This window comes from Bremia lactucae, linkage group LG8 (assembly GCF_004359215.1).
Source record: "Bremia lactucae strain SF5 linkage group LG8, whole genome shotgun sequence".
In the NCBI taxonomy this organism is placed as follows: domain Eukaryota; phylum Oomycota; class Peronosporomycetes; order Peronosporales; family Peronosporaceae; genus Bremia; species Bremia lactucae.
Genome location: NC_090617.1, coordinates 799,006 through 819,321, shown reverse-complemented (window position 1 = coordinate 819,321; position 20,316 = coordinate 799,006). Strand labels below are relative to the sequence as shown.

The following is a 20,316-nucleotide window of genomic DNA, read 5'->3' as shown; positions in this document are numbered from 1 at the left end:
GTCGCGTAGCTCGTATTTCTGTAGCTTTTCTTTAATGGTTGGCAGCACTTCTTCAATCGTCTCCATATCAGTAGATCCGCTCTCGACGGGGACTTGAAAGCCTTGAAGCCAGCGAGACTTTAAATAATCAATCCATCTATTACCTTCACTGCAAATGCAGATGGCTCACATCGGCTTAAATTGTTCATCGTCGGTCACGCGCAAAAACCTCGAGCATTTATATATCAAATCTGGCAAAGAGCTTGGCTTCTTTAATCATGAATTAGAAAGCTTGGATTAGAAGCAAACTCTTTCAAGAATGGCCAAAGCGCTTTGACGACGAACTAAAAGCAAAGAATCGACAAGTTGCACTTCTGTACGATGATGCGACTTCGCATATGTAAGATTGAAAATTTGTAATGTTGAGTTGATCCCGCTCTCGCCAAATGCATCATCAAAGAATCAGCCTAAGAATGCTGAATTCATTGCAGCTTTAAAGCGTCTCTATCAGCTGCAGGACACGCTCGATCGGGACGAATAAGGCGCTTCCAATATTTACGAAGCTGATCAGCTTGTGGCAATGCGCTAGAGCAAAGCCGCATGCGAAGAGCTGCCAGAATCGGAGTTCGCTAATTGCTTTATACACACTGGATCCTTCGACAATCGAATTCAAGCGCTCTCTTGAGCGGGACTCGACACAGAAAAAGAAGCAATCGAAAACGAACTTCAAAATGCGATCGACGCCCTTCATATTCGCCATCCCATGTCAGTTGCAAATTTCTAAATCCAATCGAAGAAGCGCAGGAGGCAGACGTTGAGCTGAGGGATGACAAGCCGGTAAAAATTGGTGTTAGGCAACGGAGGCGAAACAATTCAAAAATTTTTCGACGATGACGACGAGTCAGACGAAGAAAGTTTGAGAATGTCAGTGCAGCTGGATGCTGTGCCCGTTGTGGGGAAATTGCTCAACGTCGATCACAAAGATCACAGAGCAGCGCTGAAGGTCCTGCGGGACCTACAACGCAAAATTCGCGCACAAAAAACACGTCACTCCTAGATGGTTCACAAGATATATATAGACCTGTTAAATGATATCCTGCTAGGTTTTTATTAAATATCATATACCTCAGAATATCTATTAAGTCCATAGGAACGGCAGTGGTAGAGCCTCCGATAAATGATCCTTGGAATTATTACCTCCGATAATGAATATTTTTGGTTACCCCTGCAAGAGTATCTTCAAGCAAAGAAGCTCGACGTAGAAATATCAGCTCTGACAGCACATGTCAACTAAAACATCCTTCCACAAGTTGGATATTACCAAATTTGGTAATATTAGAATTAATAAAGTCAAAACTACTAAAGATAATAATTTTGTGCTTCCTTATTTATTTCCTCTAAGAAATAATATAAAGTATTCCTCTTTAGCCCTACTTCGTCAAATGACGAGCAACACGGCTTGCCGCTTTGCGCTCGAGCACATGTTCTAATACGATGTCAATACGAGCCACATTTGTCGCGGTGATTGCATGACAAGCTGCGTGCAAGTCGCGTTGTGTCTGTAAATATTTGCCATTTCCGACGAAGTACGTCAGCCAAAGTCAAAATGGACGGTGCAAGAACTACGTGATATGCTGCCCAGTGCAACAATGCAATATTGAGGAACTCTGGCATAGTATCGTTGCTTTTAAGACTGGTATGCGGAGGTCAGAGATGTGCTAGAACGACGTGCTGGCTTCAGCCGCTCACGCTGGCCACTAAAACTCGTTCAGACGATCACGCTGATCTCTAATAAATGAAAAGTGGAAGGCTTGTAGAGGCATTTTTGATCCTTATACAGTCAATCAATAAACACTAGTAGACTCGTACTCGGAGCTAATAAAATGATCTCATGCACCTGCGTGCTCTCGTCCTTTATTGACAATTCGTCGAGCTTTTTCTTAAGCCTTTTACGAATCACTCATTGGTCCCACTAAGGCGTGGTCGCAATGGTAACAGCTCTTACGAAGCACTGACCAGACATCGAAGTCTTTTTGCAACTGGACTAGCCATGTTCCACAACAGCGTTATCGTCTCGGTAGCATCTGGCCAGAGTGGATCTATTTCCAAGTCGAAATCGCTTCACGCTTGCAGCAGATGTTTTGTTCATCAGGAACCTAAGGTGATGAATAGATGGCGGCCAACATACGGTCGAATCGTCGCTGTCCACTCGCGTCGAGAGCCAGCTTCTTTCTTTATCTTGTAGGACCTTCCAGGCGACTACTTGGAGCTGCTAGACAGTCTTTACTAGACGTTAAAGGCTTCAGCTAGGCCATTTACTGCTCCTTGGACCATTCATTTCGTTCTAGCGTGCTTTCGACAGATCTCGCTAAACATCTGTTGATGCTGTATTTTTCGCTGTTTTAGGCGTTGCTAGTCTAAAGAAAAGTCGCATCAATTGTAAGTACCAACGCGTTTTCTTCGTCACGTCCATCTGTTCGCAACCTTTCCGTCCATTGACGGATGCTGAAGCCGACAGTACGTTGTCGGTATCCTACCGTCGAGCTTCCTGCACTGGACGAATCATTAAGCGCTCTAATGGTGCACCGTGTCGTACGAAGCTAAAGACACGCCATGTTCCCTTTCACAATTTCAATTGTGGCAAGCAACAGCACAAAGAGGTTCCGACGAGTGACAAATTGTTATACCTTGCGACTATGCATTGTTGTAGTATTAGATCGACGATATCGGCTATAGTTCAGGTCCTGCATGCCCAAGTGATAGCAACACTCGATAAAATATTAGCAGTACACGATAATCCTTGCAATTACTTGCGACAGAAAACTTACTGAAGCATGTCTTCAGATCGACAAAATTGGCCCTCTTGTCTAAAATAGAATGAAGTTGACACTATAAACATGCTGTGTAAGTTATGACATCGATATTTTTCAAAAAAGTTGCGTAAGACTCTTTAAATGAAATTTAAAGCTTTTCATTTATCCCGCAGCTTGCTGACTTTTCGCGAACGCTTGTAGGTATCGAAACGACACGAAAGATACGAAAATGAATGGTTCATTACTTTATTTAGCTGAAAAGTACTACAAAAGCCGCGAAGACAAAGATATCGAATGCCCTAGTGCTTTGATGTTGTCAGAAATTGTTCTTATGGTAAAGCTCCGCATCTCTCGAAGTGCCGACATGAGCATTGTTGTCCATAGCGTGCTTAACCTCTTGCAACTTCATATCGTCATTAAGCACATCCGAGTCTATGTTTTTGCCCTTTGCTAATTTGGCAAGCAATGCTTTTATCGACTCAAGCGAGCGTTTGGGATTTTTAGCTACATAATCTTTTATCATGTATTCAGTCATGCCCATTGAATTGGTTTTACGATTGATCTTTCTGTAATATACAATGTATTCGAGCCATACCTTCTCCCTTCTAATCGCCACACGTTCACTTATTTTTCCTGCCGCTTTTCCAAGATCGAGCAAGAAATAAATGTACTCGGGAGGAAGAAGAGACAACGATAGCGTTGAATAAAATTGTTTTTCGTATCTTGTATCGCTGCAACCGGACACCCAAAGATAAATTCTCGCCAAATTTGCGTGAGTACATAGCTTGACGTCTTTAGATGACGTCTCAATGTGTGATGCGGAGTGTTTGGCGTAGTTTTCGTGAAATGGTATTTTGAGAAATGCGGCGAGAAGAGTTGCTGGATTCTCATTCTCGTCAAAAATTTCGTCGGAATTGGCACAAATTGTTTCTAGCAGATGATGAAAAGTGATCTCTTGCCCTTGATTCCTCTTCAAGCTTCTTCCGTAAGCATTTAACCACAATGAAAATGCTGGTGATAAGAAGGGTCGATTCAAAGCAAGAGGCAACACTTTCCAAAACTCCACAAGATTTGCGTTTTCTCCATTTTCATTTAGCCACTCCTCAAACACTTTTTTGCTAATGACCTCGTCGTGAGACATAAACAAAATCATCTCTTTAGCATTCGTTTCGGTCTCGGTATGTCTTTGAAGCGATCGAAAGAGCTTTAACATTTCGGTGTCGTTTTTTAATTTTTTGAACAGCAAATAATACAATTCGTTATGGTGGGCTTTTGTATTGACGTCATTTTGAAAGAAATTTTGAAACCACTGCAGGAAGTGCGCATCGTCAGCCTTTACTTTGTCTTCAAGCTCTAACACGGTGAGAGAAAAGGTCGGATCAAGGTGAAGAATCGAGGACAGGTGTGCGGGATCTTTACAAAAAGCATTTAATTTGGTTTTAGCGTGAAATTGCCACTGCTTGCCATTCGTTTCATCGGCTTGAATGAGGTGAACCAGCAACTGGACCCATTGAGATTGATTCGGATCTTTTTTCAAGGCATCCTTGGTTTGAGTCATTTTCACCTCCAATGCATTGATTGTCTCTTCAATAGTATAAGTATCCTCCAATATGCTAAGTAGTGGTTGAATTTCTTTTGAGCGCACGATTGAATCTTGCCTTTTTCGTACAATCTCATCGAATTGACGTAAAAATTGTCGAGCTTCTTTTTCAATAGGGTCTACAGAGCAACACGGAAGGAACCCACGTTCTTCTTGTTTCGCCTCTAAACCCTTGACGACGTTGACTCGAAGAGCTTTCACTGAGCTCGCGTGTCCACCTGGTCGCAGGATCTGTTGGCTTCCTTTAAACACGTGCTCACAATAAATTGCAGTCGCAAAAATGACGAATTGAAGAAAGAAGAGTAGTCGCATCGGCCTTGAGTAAACTTAAGCAACTGGCAACGTCGAAATTCGTTTTGATATGCGCGTATCAGATTGCATACTAAAACCAAGATTTATCTCCGACCATTAAAAAGCAGGGGCCACAATTTGATCCGTTACTGTACAATGCCACGGGGCCCCACCAGTTATTTCGATTCCTGAAAACGCCCTTTAATTGCTTGAAAATCAAGCCAAGGGCGCGATATATTTTGCCCGTCCTCGCTATCATAAGGCCACGTGTGGATCTGTGCTGTTCCGTAGCATTCAAACAACAAGCTTTTGTGTGAAGAAGATTGCGACGAATAGACTAATGGAGTCCTGACGATGGAGTGTTTGCTGTTTTTTTTTCATGTGGACCATGAGCTTTGTCCATGAAGCTTTAGTCTGCTGATGGACTCGTAGAAAGAGACCCCGATTAGTTGTGCAATTAATTGTCAGACGCACCAGCAGGGTCTTTCTTAAGCGATTTGGCGCAATTGCTATTGAGCCGTGGTTCTTGTTCAAGGGAGCACTGCGATTTTGTGAAATATGCCGCTCGACGAAGATATGTCGTTGAATGGAAGTGCATTCATTTGAAGCTGTTCTGGCGTTGACGAGCATCTTTTTTCGTAAGCTGTCTGCTGTGCTTCTAGCCGTCATGCTGAGGGATATACATGCATGTACTTGGTGACTTGCATCGATCCAGACATGGCATTTGTGTCGATAAGGGTCAGCGAACGTAGAGGAGCTCACTTTGAAACGATGAAACCACGGCATTCGCTCGATACTGGTGAGCCAAAAGAAGACGAACGTACGAAAGGGAAGGTATAGTTGTTGCTGTGCTTGCTGCGTTCAGGCATATTGAGCAACTTGACAGCGGCTATTTATCGTTCGACGGCTTGAGGCTGCCTTGCAATCGTATGATATCATTCATTTCCGCTCTGGCCCTAATATAGCAGCTCTGGACCAACACAATCTTCTCTTGCCAGGACTTTTGCATTGTTTGCTCTTCTTGACTGGAGATGTCGGTTTAGTTGAAAGGGTTCTACCGTTAGGCCCAAAGCGGATCTTTGATGTAAATTAACAAGTCACTTGATCGAGGTATGTACAAAGAAGCAATGTGTTGGTATATATATGGCTGGCTGAAGAAGGCGCTTTGTGGTAACGTGAGACAAGATAGCTCCAACGTACTTGGGTTCCTGACGAAGAGTCGGTACAAGCAGTTTGAAAGCTTTGAATTCGAAAGTGAGTCGGTTCGCCACTCACTTTTTATAAAATCAGGACCCTTTGCAACTTCTGCCATCCCAGCTGTTTAAAAAAATGTACCGTAGTGTGCATTCCTATACGTGTTACAGTGCAGTTCCTTTATAGTGGACTCAATCCAGGTGCATCTTAAACGAGGAAAAACGGACTCACCTTTTTAATCCTCGCTGCCGCATATGAGTAAGGCCTGTACCACCAAGTAGACTCTAGTGTGTCACGAAGCGTTCACGCTGAACTCGGGGCAAAAAGTTAGCGCTAATCACAAGTACCAAGGCAGCAATAGTGGTACATATGTCACATGGCGGGGCTTCTATAGGTCTGCTCGTCACGGCTCAAGCGCGTACAAGAAAAGTGTTTGCACACGGTATGCGAGTAAATTCATGCAATGCTGTGCTTGTGTATTGTGGCTATGGCCCATTTGAATTGAAGTATGTACATTCTGTCGTCAGTACCTCATGCGGGCAATTAATTTACGCTCGATTCTTTAGAGCTGCTGGCTAATCAAATCAATATATAACGGACGCAAACCCCCTGCATATCTTCCTCTATACGTTGCCCGACGTTCCGCGTCTTCAGAATGGCTCAGAAGTCACACAATGATTTAATTACTTGTAGCTAGTGTGCAAATTTACGGTCATGCAACCGCCTCTAATTGCTCGTTAACTCAGCCGATCACACGGAGCTGAAAAGCGAATACCAATTGCTTCTCGCTGCCTTTTCTGGCGAATCCAATGCCTCGTGGAGCGCCAACGTGTTTCGAAGGAGTCTGCATGGCGCGTAATGCAGACATTTGCCTCGTCTTGCAGGCTTTCGCTGTTCTACCAGCCGTATGCGAAATTGTATGACTGCCTTTACATATGCTCTGAACCAAAGTAGAGAGCACCTGGCAAAAAAATCAGCAGATTCAAACTCTGGAGAAGGCTTTGGTCTCGATATAGAGAGCTTTACATTGTGATGTTCAGCCAAATGCGAGGATGTAGCTGCGCCGATTGTGCTACGCCTTTAAACTTTTACTGAATCCGACAAGTGTCGATGAGTTGGATATGAAGGACTGCTACAAACGAGCGCTTATGGCGGGATCGTTGCTTTTAGATTGATTTACGGAGAGGTCAGAGATGTGCTGGATGGAAGCTAGCATTGGCTTCAGCAGTTCACGCTGGCCACTCAAAGGGCGGAAGGCTTGTAAAGTCATGTTTAATCGATCTACAGTGAATGAATCGACACGAGTAGACTCGTACTCGGTGCTTATGAACGATCTCATACTATTTGGCCAAAGTGAATATACCTTTTTGAGAAAACAGCCTTCCATCTAGCTACAGCTTGTGAATCAGGAACATACAGTCATAAATGGGTGGCGGCCACCATACGGTCAAACGGTCGCTGTCGTCCGCTCATGTCAAGAGCCAGCTTATCTTTATGCCTGTGAGCCTTTCCAGACGACTACTCTGAGCTGCTAGACAGCCTTCTCCAGACGCCAAATGCTCAACGATGTCATTAAACTGTTTTTAAAACCATTTATTCACCCATGGCGTCCTTTCGACGGATTCTCGCTAAATAGTTGTTAATGTTGTACTTCTCGCTATCGAAAACGCGCGCTCGTCTTAAGAAAAAGTCGCATTTTGATTGGAAACTTCTTGTTAGAAAGCCACGTCCGTAGTCGACCTTATGTCGGCGAAAGTGGTTATTGGTTGAATGGTGGATGAGCTTCAAACATGTAATCATGTTCTATGAGCTATTGATACAAATGATGACACCGATACAAGACTTTAAATAGTCTTAAAGTTTTTGGAAGTCCTGCAATTGACTGCCTCGACGCACGAACGCTTGTAAGCAGACAAAGGACACAATTTAAAAAAAGGAAACGATGCATTGTATCACTTTATTGCGAGGTGCTTAAAGCCGTGGAACAAACAATGATAAAGGATGTTCTTCACATACGTGTGCTACTTATGGGCTCGAGGCCATTGGCCGGATATAGCGCAGCATCTCTTGACGTGCCTACATGAGCATTGTTTTTTGAATCAATTATGAAAAGGATCACAGCGTTGACGAGTTCACACACATCCGGGTTTTCGTTTTTGTTTGATGCGACTTCAAGTAGCATTTTAATCACCTTTTCCTTCGGACGTTTCGTATAATGGATTAAAGTTGCTGCTATCTCTCCTTTTGATAATTTAGATATTAACCTGTCCGTCTTGTGTATTTCGTTGTAATACAAAATATATTTGAGCCATACACTCACGCTTCTAAGCTCCAGTGTTGCCAATGCACTGCTACCAAACTGATGAATCCCAATCCAGAAGGCAAAGGTATCAGGGTGTGTTCTTGAGCCGTAGATCAGATAATTAAACAATGTTTTTCTGTATCTATCGTCGTTACAGCCGGACAACCAAAAATTGATCTTTGCATATGTCTGATATTTCTCTAAAGCTTGCTTATCGTCGATTTCGAGGAAAAGGGCGAGGTTTGCTGCTGGATTGGTTACGGCTTGACCATGATCGACAGGATAGAAATGTACCTCTTCTAGTAGTTGATGAAAACACATGTCTTGCGCTAGAAAGTTTGTTTTTCTTGAGAACTTTCCATAGGCCTCTAACCACAAAGTAAATATTGATGAAGTGAATCCTGCAGTCTGGCTAAGAGGCAAAATTCTCCAAAAGGTTACAAGATTTTCATGTTTGTTTTCTTTTTGCCACTCGGAAAGCAATTTTTGGCTGATGGCTTTGTTGCTGGACATAAATGTGAGCATCTCTTCTGCACCCGTTCGTGTCGCTTCAAGCGTTTGAAGCTCGGTAAAAAGCTTGAGGATTGATAACGTCTTCGTAGCGCTTAAGTTCAGCAATTCATACAGAGCTTCAGGAGAAAATTGCGTGTTCGTGCTGACGGATAGAAACCACTTTTGAAAGAGGGCATCATTGCCCTTTATTCTGTCGACTATCTGCAAAACGGATAGAGACAGCTTCGGATGATCTTGAAAAATCGTCGGCAGCAAATTGGGTTCGTTACAAATACTGCCTAACTGTTCTTTAGCGTGAGCGGTCCACGACAAGACGTTTTTATTCTTACTTTCTGCAAAGTGGACTAGTAACTCCACCCATTCGAAAACCTTTAATTTACCCCTTAAATTTTGTAATGCCTCCATGGGATGAAAAAGTTTGCCACTTTTACGATGTAGCCACTCGTCGAGATTCTTCCCGCGATCAGCCATAGTTTGCAATTTTAGAATCTTCTTGTACTGTTTCAAGATTGCATTAGTTACATTATCGATACGTCTCTTTAGGAAAAATTGCTCCAAGAAAGCACGTTCTTCTTGTGTTGCCACTGAAGTGTTGGCTACGTTGCCTCGAAGAGATTCCACTGTGCTCGCGTTGGGTCGAGGATGCTGGCTTTTTCCCTTTAAAACGTGTTTAAAGTAAATCGCAACCAAAAAAATGAACGCAAGAAGGCAAAGAAGCAGCCGCATGGGTTCCGAAAAGCCCAAGTGGCAGGCGTCGAATAGCGTTATCAATAGAGAATTAGAATACATACTGAAAACAAGAGTCACAATCGACGTAGTGAAAAGAGGGGCCACCATTTGATCCGTTACAAATAAACAGCCACGGTGTCCACCATTCATATTAGTAGCTTGACAACCAAACCACGGGGCGCGTTAGAATGTCATGATCGCAGTATTTTGCCCATTATACCCACCCGCAGCGCGGAAGAGATAAGTGGTGGCTCACGTCCATTTAATCGATAGTAAAAACGCCACATTCTTGGCTGGCCATGACAATCCGCATGTCTTGTAAAGTTTACTTGCCGGAGGTCGCGCGATATGGGAAAACAACGCTTACATATCGCTAACGTTACGAAACGTTGGATCTGTGCTGACATTCGAATGGGCAGCTTTTGATACGGAGAAGATTGCGACGAATAGACGAATTAAGTTTTGACGATCGAATGTTTGCTGTTTTTTTTTTCATGTTGAGCATGAGCTTTGTCCATGAAGCTTTAGTCTGCTAATGGACTCGTCGTAGCATACCCCGGATAGTTGTGCAATGGAAGCTGTTCTGACATTGAGGAACACGTTTCTTCGTATGCTGTCTGCTGTACTTAGAGCCGTTCATGCTGTGAGGCTGAGGGATATACTGGTGACTTGCATCGCAATAAGGGTTAACATACTGGAGACATCATAGCGCGAAAGCTGGGCTTGTTAACAAAACTGCAGCACGATCAAGAATACGACCCAGGCAGCACAAGCGCTTTTTTATTGCAATGTTAGCTGTATGTGCCGAGTGCAACGACAATGTCTGGGCAAGTCACATGCCATTGTGTTTCGGTATCAGCGAACGTATACTTCTGGCAAAGAATTTGCTTTTAAACAGTACATCGATCTATTCATGACGATGCCACGGCATTTAGTTGGTGTTATATTAGATTTACACGTGCTGGAGAATACAAGCGGGAAATATCGCTTGAAAATCTAAAAGTTATGGTTAAATTTACGCGGGCATTGTGTGGACCAGCACTATCTCTTCTTGCTAAGACTTATTTTCTCTACTCGACGCAAGATGAACATTTTCAATATAGAATAGATATCATCAAGCCGAGGGTCTTAGATGTGGTAAAACGAGTCACTTTCAATATGGTATGTACAAGAAAGCGAGATCCTGCATTAATTTTTTTTTCGTATAAGCTTTGTACAGAGGAAGTCTCGAGAAAGACATTGTTATTTTTACGCAGGATGTTTTGACGCAAAAGCTTGCACAACGTTGGATGCTGTACGGAGTTAAGCACACTAGTTGCTGCTTAAAAAGGATGTTGCAAACGAGCTACTTTTCATGTCGAATGCCTTCGTAATGTCAAGTACGCTATCATATCGAATCAATTAGCTCCTTTGTAATAATGGTGGGTGTGATATGACTTTTCGTTATGAGGAATTCGGGCAGCTCTCTTCTTGTGGAGATAGAAGGAGTATCGCTTTGGCTTATTGGTGGTGACAAGGCTTGAATCCTAACGCGTTTTTAAAATAAAAAATCGGTACCAACTGATTGACAATTGGTTCATCGTAACAATAAATAGTGCGTGCTTTCTCTTTTTTACATGGTGGAGGTGGTATATGACCTAGCATCACAGTACAAAGAGTTGATAGGCAAATAAATTGCGTGGATAAAAGCACGGCGTTCGAATGAATGACTTTTGATGATGAATTGTGAGACAAGATTTCTTCAACGGCGTGAGGATTGCTGACGACGTCGAATTAAGTGGTTCGAAAGAGTTTGAATTCGAATTGATTAAGTGCTGCCTGATGCCTGGCGAATCGATAAGGAACTGGTTGTGATGGCTCGTTAGCTCGGTGGATGTTTCATTTATGCTAGTGGGAGCGTGCGTGACATCGATATCGCTTTAATATCTATATTGTTTTCATGCATTTGCGAAAGCGATCAGTGTGGTGAAAGAGATGGCTTCTGAGTCGAGTAACATGTGGTGACGGTGCGGTGAGCGATCAGGAAGAATAAAGTACTGGTGCATGAAGATGATGGAAGCCTCTTGTACTGATATCCTGAGCGTCAATATGTCGGGTCATGTACGTGGCAAAAGAGAAGTGTTGCGTTTCGCAAGATCGTTGTGGCATCGGGTCGTCATATGTTACGGTTTGTAAGTGCAGGCTATAAGCACGATATCTTTCCAATATGATGTATCGGCTGTGGTGCCTGTTGTGCTTTTAGCCGTTATTTGAACGATTAAGCAGTTTAAGCAATACTAGGTGGCTTTCATCAATCCAGATGTTACATTTGGATCATTAAGGATCAGCATGCTTGAGAGATGACGGTGCAAAGCTGTGCTTGCTATCAAAACTGCAACGAGTTTAAATATACGACTTCAGATAGCCTAAGGTTCTTTAATGCAATTTCCGCTGGAAACACCGAGTGTAATGACAATGTTTGGACAATAGTATCATGTGCCATTATGTCTCGGCATCGGCGAACGTGGCAAAGAAGCTCACTTTGAATTTGTACTTCGATGCATTCATTCCGGTGCCACGGCATTCAGTTGATGCTGATTTGCCAAATGAAGACACGCACGAATGTGAAGGGTGAATGTACTGCGATTCTTGTGAAAGCTCGCACGACCAAGATACGTCGAGGGGTTGACGTTCATTCGTTTGCAGCTGCTCACTTATTGAGAAGCATCTTCTTGTAAACTATTTATTTATTAAATTACAGTGTCCTTTCGAGTCGAAAAACGTGTGATGACGGTATGGCAAGCGATCAGGAGAATTCAGTGGTGGTGGATGAAGATTACAATGATTTATTCTTGCAAGCAGCAGGATCGATGTATAAGTACGGCGTTCGCGTTCTCGCAGAAGACGTAGCGAAAAGTGTCGATTTAAGATCACTGTAGGATGGATCCAGACACTAGGAAGTCGACGTGTCGGTGATGTAAACACGATAAAAAACATCTAGTAGTGGTTTTGTTTCCACTTCTTTCATGAAAACGTCTTTGGGTTCGATGCGGAAAGACTTGAATTGCCTTCTATCAGTTTTGCACAACTTTCATTGTCAGACGCATCACCTGTGTCTTTATCAAGCGATTTCGCTCAATTTGCTCTGGAACCGTCGACTTTGTTCAAGGAAGCACTGCGATTCTTGTAAAGGTTTGCTCAACGATGATACGTTGATGAGCGGACGTTCATATGTTGCAGCTGCTCACTCATTGACAATCATCTTCTTCGTGTGCTGTGCTTGTTAACAATGTGCAGTACGATCAAGTATACGGCAATAGATGGCACAAGCTCGTCTGACACTATCCGCTGAAAATATCGAGTGCAATGGCAATGTCTGAACAAAATCGTGTGCTATGATGTCTTGGCATTGGCGAACGTGACTTTAGTGGAAATATACTATTACGGCCGGAAACGAGTCTTTGATGTGAACCTACGAGCTGCTTGATTGAGGAAGGTAATGTGTTTCTGCAAGGAACTATCAACGCAACTCTGGCGCAATGTAGGATGCTGAACAAAGCCACGAATTCTAGTTGTCGCTAATTTCGCTGCCACAGCAAGTTTGCGAAGAACGTTGCCGAACGATCTCCTTTTCATGGCCAATGCACTGAATTTTGTGCAGAACGCTATATAAATCCAGATCAATTGGTTCCTCTATATTAATGTGTGTGTGGTATGATTCTTTTGTCATGCGGGAATGTCAAAGCAGCTCTTTTCTTGTGGAAATAGAAGGACCAGATAGCACTATATTTAAAGTTGAATGGCTTTCAATGATGCATTTCTAGCCACGATCTTTCCAACGTGGTGATGACGCATACAAAGAAGTGGTCTGAAAGCGTTGAATCGAATCGAACTTAATTGATGCTCCCTGGTCGAAGAAAGCTGTTTGCGATTGCGACCTTGTTAATATGCAATATGTGATTTTATGATTCTTCTACGCTGGTGGAAGCATGCGCGACATTGAATTGCTGCACTTCATTGCATGGAAATGCAAAAGCGATCAATGTGGTGGAAGAATATCTTATGTACTAAACTGCAGTGTCTTTTAAAGTCGAAATACGTGCGGTGACGATAGTGCAAGCGATGAGGAGAATGAAGTGGTGGTGAATGAAGACGGTAAAAGTTTCTCTCACTGATCTCTTGGGTGCAAGGATGTCAGGCAATCCGGTGGCAAGAACGCAGTGTTGTGTATTGTTAATTCATCGTGGCAGAGCATCAAAATGCTACGATTTGCAAGTATAGGAGAAGAAGACGATTTTTTTAAACGATGGATTACCTCTTATGGCTAATAATCGTTTGGTCTTATCAAAATTAGCGGGACACAGTCATTATGTAGAACGGGGTAATGCATGCTGTTTTCTACGCGACTGTTGTGAGCTCTACAGAATCGCAAGGCAGGCAATTAATGCGAAGGGAGTCTAGTTTTCGCGCACGAGTATCGACTATGACGCATGATAAGAACGGCTTTTTAACGTCGTGAATGTGCAAGCAAATTCATGCGACGCAACGCTTGTGTGTTGTGCCTCAGGGTCATTCTTAATATAGTCATGCTGGCGATTGATTTACGCTCGGAGCTGCTGGATAATCAGATTACTATAACGGACGCATGCGCCTACATGTCTTGCTGTATGCGAAATAGACGCTACGTTGCCCGACGTTCAGCGTCTTCAGAATGGCTCAATAGTTACGCTGCGATTTGATTTCTTGCAGCCCGTATGCAATTTATGGCCATGCAACCGCTGTCAATGACGTATCACTTAATTGGGCCTCTAATTGCTCGTTGACTCAGCCGATCACACGGAGCTGAAAAGCGAATACTTATTGCTACTCGCTGCCTCTGCGAGCCTCATGCCTCGTATACCGCCAATGCTTTTTCAAAAAGTATGCATGGCGATTCATGAAGACCTATGCATGCCTCGTTTTTGACGCGTGCGCATGAGTTCACAAACCCGAAATAAAAGTTCTAGCGCACCTCGATAGGAACAGTCGATTCAATTCTTCTCGAGAAGGCTTTGTTTTTGATAAAAAACTGGATACCGTGCTGTCCATCCAAATGCGAGAATGGAGCTGTGGTTGATTGTGCTACGACGGAAAACACTTACTGAACTCCGACAAGTGTCGACGGGCTTTCTATTTATAGGACTGGTATGAATTAAATGAATTCTCGTTTTGTGCTGCTAACGTAGTCGCATTGGCCTGTAAGTTTCGTTGCAACAATTTGTACGACTACTGAAGATGCGGCATTACAAGAGGCTAAAAGACTTTGATCAAGGCTTTTTCATTGACTGACGATAAGCCACGCTTTTGGCCAACTTTCTAGTGTAGCTTAGTCGTGACAAATGCACAAACGAGCATTTATGTCAAGACTGTTACACAGATGAAAAATTAGTGAATGGCTTCTTGTTTTATGTGGTACTTATATTGTTCTTGTAGCTTTTAAATTGCATTCGTAAGGGATTCGCTTACAAGTGTAGCATCGCATTCAAATTGATTAAAGCAGCAAACCTGTCGCTTGATTTGGTGTTGTATATCTTGTTTTCAATGATGAGATTCAACAGGCCAGTGGCAATAGAATTTCGGTTGGTCGAGTTAAACAATGCCGTGTATAAGTTGATGATGGTATTGTCCGTTAGTTTCAGTAATACTACTAGAGCTTTATATGCTTTATCCACAGTGAATTGTACAACTGCGAGTTTATTGTACCCCTCGATGTATTTACACCAATTGATTACAAGTTCACCAACAACGGTGGCACTTGTGCCCGCTGCGATCACTTTATCAAGACCAAAGACATTAATGGCGTCTAATGGATCAAAGTTAGCAATAGCCAGCGACCTTATAACAAATTCCCGCAAGTCTTTATTATTGACCCCGTCCGACAGCAACATAAGTTCCGCAACCGCTGTTTTCTTGTTTGTATCCACTCTCGATACAAGCACCGCTACAAGTTCATGTAGTCGTGCAACATATGTCTGTTCTGGACTAGGAAAACGATGAATTAGTTCGACTAGGTGCCCAAATATCTTACTTTCTGTCGTTCCCATTTTCTGCATGCCTTGCTGGTAAGAAATTAACCACACGGAAAAAGCTGGTGACAAGGGAACTTGAGTCAAGTCAAGGGGGAAGCTTTTCCAAAACTCTGTAAGATCGTTGTTATCCTTTAGCCAAGCCGCTAGAACTTTGATACTAATATCAGCATCGTTGGACATGAACATGAGCATTTGTTCTGCTAAAAGTTGCGATTCCGACTTTGTTTGGAGTGAATTTAATAGCTGGAGCAGGTCCATCTCCGCTATTGATTTACTCAGCAAAGTATACAAGTCTTTCTCACATATTTTGTCACCAATTGCAGTTTCATGCGTGCTGAAGTGTTGAAACCATTTTAAAAGAATTGGATCCTCGGAATGAATCTTGTCTTTCAACTCCAAAAACATTAGACTGACGGTAGGATTCTTTTTAAATATCGTAGGAAACGATTCTTCGTCGAGAATTGCAGCATTCAACTTATCACGTGCGTGTATGCCCCAATTTTTTAATTTGAGGTTTTTGGCATGTACAAGCCACAAACACAACTCCAAAGACTCTTCATAATTAAAGTAGGATTCCATATTCGTTATGACATCCTTGGGCATGATAGGCTCCGTCTCGATGACGCTTAACCATGTTTGAATTTCAATACCGCGTTGTATTGGATTTTGCTGTTTTAAAAGGGGCTTGTACCCTTCCAAAAGCCACCTCGCTGCTTTGTCGACAGGATTTTTTTTGCGAAAAATATTGAAGCCACGTTCTTCCTTATCTTTTTCGATACCATTGGCAAAGTTAGCTCGTAAACTCGCATGTCCGTCGTTTTGATTGAGATGGCGTCTTTCCTTCATAATGTGATCACAGTACACAGCAGTCAAGACGATAATTAGTAGAAGGAAAAGAAGGAGCTGCATTGGTCTTAATTGTCTGCGGTGAAGCGCCTAGAAGCGATGACAAATTTATTTTCACCTCGCAGGGCACCTATTGGCCGTAATCATACTTGACCGTAACCATTACTGACTGTAGCCATAATTATTCGTAACCAAACTTATCCGTAACCATACTCGGACGTTACAATGTGAACCACACTCAAGTGGTAGGTTCAATTACATTACTTAAGAGATTGACCACGCTTTAAGTACACTTTGTGCACTTAACGGGGATTGTGTATGTCTTGGCATCAGTGAACGTGGCTTTATGGCAGAGGAGCTCAATTTGAAACCGAACATCGATGCATTTATTACGATGCCACGGCGTTCACTCGATGCTGGTGTGCCATAAGAAGACACACTCATGAATGTGAAGGCTTCAGTGGCTGTTGTGCTTGTTGCGGGTCAAGCGTATTGAGCAACGTGGCAGCGGTTGTATATTGTTTAATCCGGCTTGAGGCCGTACGGTGTCTAGCAATAGTTAATTCCCACTCTCGCCCCAATTAAAGTAACTCTGGACCAGCAGTGTCCTCTTTAGCCAAAACTTTTGCATTGTTCTCGAGTTGACTCGAGATGTATATTTTTTTGTTTTTGGGGAGATACCAGTAGGGTCTATGATGTGACTGAACGAGTCACTTGATCAAGGTATGGACAAGAAAGCGATATGCTGCTATGGCTGGCAGAAGACACTTAATGATCGGCAAAAAAAGTTTGGTACAAGGAAGTTCCCAAGAACGACAAAAACGTTTGCGATAGAAAAATGGCGGTGCTGACACAACGTAGGACGCTGTACGAACCTACGGTTGTTAGTTGTTACTGAATACGTTGCCGCAGTAGGTTGCGAAGGACTTTGCAGAACGAGCTATTTTCTATGACGAATGCATTCAGCAAAATAAAGAAAACGCTATTTATGCGAAGCAATAATTACCTGCAATAATAATGGTGGGCTTGGCATGTTTTAACGGGCTTAAGTTGCCCTGATGTAACTCAATTCCCGTTAAGTGCACAAAGTGTACTTATCGGAGTGGTCAATTAATTATGTAATGTACTTGGACCTCCACTTGGGTATTGTCCACATTGTGACCCACCCTTGTGTATGTGATGTCATTGAGGGCATTCACGTCTAGCGTCATCCGTTACGCGAGATATCTAGAACGATATGCTCGCAATACACATTAGTGTTACCTACAGTCTATAAACTACTTCCTACTTGGTAAGTGCGCACGAGAAGCCGGATCACCGCTCCCGTGACGACACGTATACCTGAATACTTAGTGCGTTGGGTGAATTCGCTAAGGCGCCCACCACAACAACCTCACTGCACGCGAGAGTAGAAGGTCAAACCGCTTCCTCGCTGTGCTAGGGTGTATGCTTAAGTAGAGCTTGGCCGCATTGAGACGTGCCCGCCTACACTTGGCAGCACTTGAAATCCTTCACAAGACCCGCATCTCTGCGCGTGTACGTGAGGATGAGCCTCAATACCGTTTAGGCCCATTTCTCCCACCTATCCGAACATCATTGGGCGATGGCAGAGCACTTGGCGCAGGTCTTGGTAAACAAGCCCTGGCCAGGCTCTTTGGCAATTTCCCTGAGCACCATGCTGCTGAGTTGAGCAATTTGAGGCACTCATGCTCGGACAGCGGAGAACCGCTTTCGAGGCACAGGGCCATGCTGCGGCGGAGTCTGTCACTCAGACCCTGGAATATCTGAGGCGTAACATTTCTGTTGAGATGCTCTCTACCCGGCCGCATCAGCCGAGGCCCATTCGGATGGATCCGCCCAAGTTCGATGGGATTGCGGCGCATACGATTGTACACTGGCTTTTAGCCGTGGAGCAATGCGGTGTCGCCCAGCTCATCGAGGACGACAGCCGGATGGTGTCATACGCCATGTCGCATCTGCGCGGTATGGCCTCAGAGTGGGCTTACTCGGCGCTTATGGCGGACGTTAAGGCGTTCCCTACATGAACCATCTATAAGACAAAGATTTGCACAATGTACATCCGCCGAACCACGAGGTGTTGCTTCAGGCACGCTTCTTTGGAATGCGACAAGCAAAGTGATCTCTGCAAGAGTATGTGCAAGAGATGCGCTCGCTGTCGGTATCCATTACTGTATGTCCGATTCCGGAGCACATTAAGGTGCCCACGTTTATAAACGGACTACACCATGGCCCATCGCGACGGCTCCTTTACAGAAAGGTGCCGTCGAGGATGGAAGAGGCAATCCATTTTGACTTAGTTGAGGAGCATATCACAAAAGTTCCTCGGCGACAGCTTGGTAAAGCCGTCGGCCGAGATAGTAGTATGAGTGGATAGGTTATAAGTACTTGTACTGTATCTTTCAATCCGAGTCTTCACATCGAGGGCACTTTCGTCCATCGATGTGAAGACTCGGATTGAAAGATACAGTACAAGTACATGCCACTCCCATGGAGTTGGGCAATGCAGATGTTGTCTGCTTTAAAAGCGGCAAGTGCGGCAATAGGATATCTCGCTGCTATGTCAGGGTCCCTGCTAGGGCGAAGACGCCCAGCAAGAGGACTCCCTTCCAATTGGCGATGGCAAGAACCAGCGTGCGAGACGCATGAGTTCTGCATCGACCACTGAGGGGTCGGGAAATGCATTAGCGTAGTAGGGACGCATGCCCTGCTGACGCGGACTCTAAAGCTACCCCTAAGTTCAGAGCTGTCAAACAGATTGACAGCATAGTCCCTGTGGCACCGAAATATCGGACCTTAACCCTGCTAGCCTATAGCGCTCAAGTACGAGGCTATGACCAGGTGATGAACCTCCCGGTGGATTCGGGTGCGGGTCTAAGAAAGAGATCGGCGATGTTTGAATCGCTTTGCCAGGACGGCAAGCGAGAAGAGGCAACTGTTCGTTTAGCGAACGGCGCGCTCGTTAAGTCTTAGAAAATTCAGGTAGAACTCGCCTTCAACTTTAGTGACTTCTCTTGTAAGGAGAAGTTCACAGTGCTAGGAATGGAGAGTCCGTATGACCTCATCCTAGGCATGCCTAGGATGAGGTCATACGGACTCTCCATGGTTGGCAAAACACCAACCATGGATATACTGGCGTACACACACATTTTCAAGCTCCACGCAGGACACCGGAAAGATTGTGCTCCTGCGAGAGGCATATGCAACTGATGTCGTGACAAACACAGTGGAGAATGCGCTGACGGGATGTCAAACGTTACAAAATTCTACCCAGATCCCTAAGCTTCGTGTAGTTGGAAGTGTACCTACTGAATGTCAGGTGACACAGGTCCTACCCAGCCCGTGGAGACTGAGGTAGGGAAAGGGCAATGACAAGTAGACATGTGTCCCGTAGTCCTGCACAGAGCCGAAAGTCTGTGGCAGTAGATGGCGAGCTGACAGGAAGTCAAGTGTCGCATAAACCGGCACAGTGCCTAGAGCCTGGTGCTTTTGAAAATGGTTCGTTAGCCAGGAGAGCAACGGCACCCCATTCCCAGTCAAAGGTCGTGGTGACTCGAAGAACGAGTACCCGACAGATTAGGACGATCAAAGGCACGTCAAAATGAGTGACCTTTGGATCGTTCCAAATTGAAGAGGACGGGCCTTCGAACGAGGTGTTCGAGGCCGTCAAAAACAACATTGCGAAGGCATCCTCGGTTGAGGTGCTCCGGTAAGTCTTTAAATCTGCCGAAGAGATAGTAAAACTCCCGGAAATGTCGTGGGATCTGTTCCTTGCCAAATTAAAGGAAGGAAAGATCAACGAAATAGTCACACCAGTTCCAGAAGAGAATTGGTGGACTGTTGTTCGTCGTCCACAATGGACGAAAGCGTCCTAGAAACTGACAAAAGGAAACGGTTCGCTGTTCGAGACTAGGATTCCTTGAGAGACATTCCGTTTCTTGAGGTTATGTGGAAGCATCGCGATGTGTTCCCAAAAGAAGTGCC

At 44.1% G+C, this 20,316-nt stretch overlaps 4 protein-coding genes across 4 annotated transcripts; 1 reads left to right on the top strand and 3 right to left on the bottom strand.

The window, feature by feature from the left end:
- Positions 1-3,108: 3,108 nt before the first annotated feature.
- Positions 3,109-4,704, bottom strand: CCR75_002598 (uncharacterized protein; the record flags this gene model as incomplete). Its single annotated transcript, XM_067960695.1, has 1 exon — positions 3,109-4,704. One exon carries the CDS (start codon positions 4,702-4,704, stop codon positions 3,109-3,111), a length of 1,596 nt encoding a protein of 531 aa, XP_067823600.1.
- A 3,181-nt stretch (positions 4,705-7,885) lies between these two features.
- On the bottom strand, positions 7,886-9,571 carry CCR75_002599 (uncharacterized protein; the record flags this gene model as incomplete). The annotated part of the gene is made up of 1 exon (XM_067960696.1): positions 7,886-9,571. The coding sequence occupies one exon, from the start codon at positions 9,569-9,571 to the stop codon at positions 7,886-7,888; it is 1,686 nt and encodes a 561-aa protein (XP_067823599.1).
- A 2,323-nt stretch (positions 9,572-11,894) lies between these two features.
- Positions 11,895-12,339, top strand: CCR75_002600 (uncharacterized protein; the record flags this gene model as incomplete). Its single annotated transcript, XM_067960697.1, has 2 exons — positions 11,895-12,031; positions 12,162-12,339. 2 exons carry the CDS (start codon positions 11,895-11,897, stop codon positions 12,337-12,339), a joined length of 315 nt encoding a protein of 104 aa, XP_067823448.1.
- A 2,562-nt stretch (positions 12,340-14,901) lies between these two features.
- On the bottom strand, positions 14,902-16,314 carry CCR75_002601 (uncharacterized protein; the record flags this gene model as incomplete). Its single annotated transcript, XM_067960698.1, has 1 exon — positions 14,902-16,314. One exon carries the CDS (start codon positions 16,312-16,314, stop codon positions 14,902-14,904), a length of 1,413 nt encoding a protein of 470 aa, XP_067823447.1.
- Between the last annotated feature and the right edge of the window lie 4,002 nt (positions 16,315-20,316).